The sequence below is a fragment of the Sinocyclocheilus rhinocerous genome, unplaced genomic scaffold (assembly GCF_001515625.1).
Source record: "Sinocyclocheilus rhinocerous isolate Xijiao unplaced genomic scaffold, SAMN03320098_v1.1 C36565105, whole genome shotgun sequence".
Taxonomy (NCBI): domain Eukaryota; kingdom Metazoa; phylum Chordata; class Actinopteri; order Cypriniformes; family Cyprinidae; genus Sinocyclocheilus; species Sinocyclocheilus rhinocerous.
In genome coordinates, this window is record NW_015783198.1 from 1 (window position 1) to 1,304 (window position 1,304).

The following is a 1,304-nucleotide window of genomic DNA, read 5'->3' on the forward strand; positions in this document are numbered from 1 at the left end:
AACCGCTAGAGCGCCAAAAGTTACATAGTGCTGCTTTAAAAAAAAGTTGTTTTTTTTTTTGGCTTTATTGTGAAAAAAAAATACTATTATGAAATAGATTGTAATGTTTATGTATATGTAATGACAATTTATATAAATTAATATAAAATTTAAATAATATATAATTAATATAAAATATGCATACCATGATATTGATAAGATTTTGGTAGTACTGCCCTGTTAAAAGGATGTTTATTTATATATATTTACATGCATGTATGTACTGTGTTTATGATTGTGTTACATATGATTGTGTTTTCATTGCAGCCTGTTCATGTGGGTGCAGCCTGAAATCACACAGAAACTGTATGTTGGTTTGTGGGTGGCCTTCATCACTTCCTGTTTGCTGCCATATAAACTCTTGGGCTTCATGATTGGTGAGAAATTCAGTTTGACGCGTGACAACAACTTCAATTTTGTTGTTTTGATGTTCAACTTCAGTTTGGTGGGGGGGGGCTCAAGTCTATAATTTCCACTTGTTGTTATATGCAAAATTTGTAGGTGTCTATGCCGGCATCAAATTCTTCATCATCGACTTCATCTTCAAAAGCTGCCCCAAACTGAGGGACAAGTATGACACACCCTACATTGTATGGACCAATTTACCCACAGACCCACAACTCAAAGAGCGTAACAATGCCACTCTGAGCAGACGGGTGAGTGAAACCGTGTGCGTGTGCCCTCTCATTGTTCCCATTCGAAAAGCTTGTAAAATATTAATCCTGATTCCTCTTTGTCTCTTTGCGAGGAGGAACTCGTCAGTTATGACTGAAAATGCGCAATGACTTCCTCTTGTAGTTAGTAGCCTTCATTTAACTAAGATACAACTCCTGTACAAGAGTGACTTGGCCAAGATGCCAATAAGAATATGTAGTAACATATTACATATGTTACTATATATTATATAGTACTAGAGTTTATATCGAATAAGATTTTTACCTTGGTACAAGTAACACACATCTCAAATCAGTTAAATATAATGCCAAATGAGATTTTAAAAAATTAATAAATAAACAAAATAGAGGACAGATCAAGACATAAAGATGACTGTATGATTATTTAAAAAAAATTCAGGCAACAGAGGATACATAAAGTTAATTAATGGTAGGATTTTGGTTTGTGTGATGGTCTGTCACATGTTTATTCTGTTATTTTTCCTCTCTCAGCTGTCTGGGTTTGAAAAGGTAGGGATCTAGTGTGGCCTTTGGTTTGACAACAGTGCCTGTGTTTGCCACCAATGGCTGGTCCTGCGTATGTGTGTTTAT

The 1,304-nt window shown here is 35.0% G+C and overlaps 1 protein-coding gene across 1 annotated transcript; it reads left to right on the top strand.

Annotated features, from left to right (window-relative positions):
• Nucleotides 1–306: 306 nt before the first annotated feature.
• LOC107736215 (GRAM domain-containing protein 4-like) lies at nt 307–824 on the top strand (the record flags this gene model as incomplete). Its single annotated transcript, XM_016547688.1, has 2 exons — nt 307–416; nt 541–824. Coding segments are annotated over 2 exons (394 nt in total), but the record flags the coding sequence as incomplete, so codon positions are not given.
• Between the last annotated feature and the right edge of the window lie 480 nt (nt 825–1,304).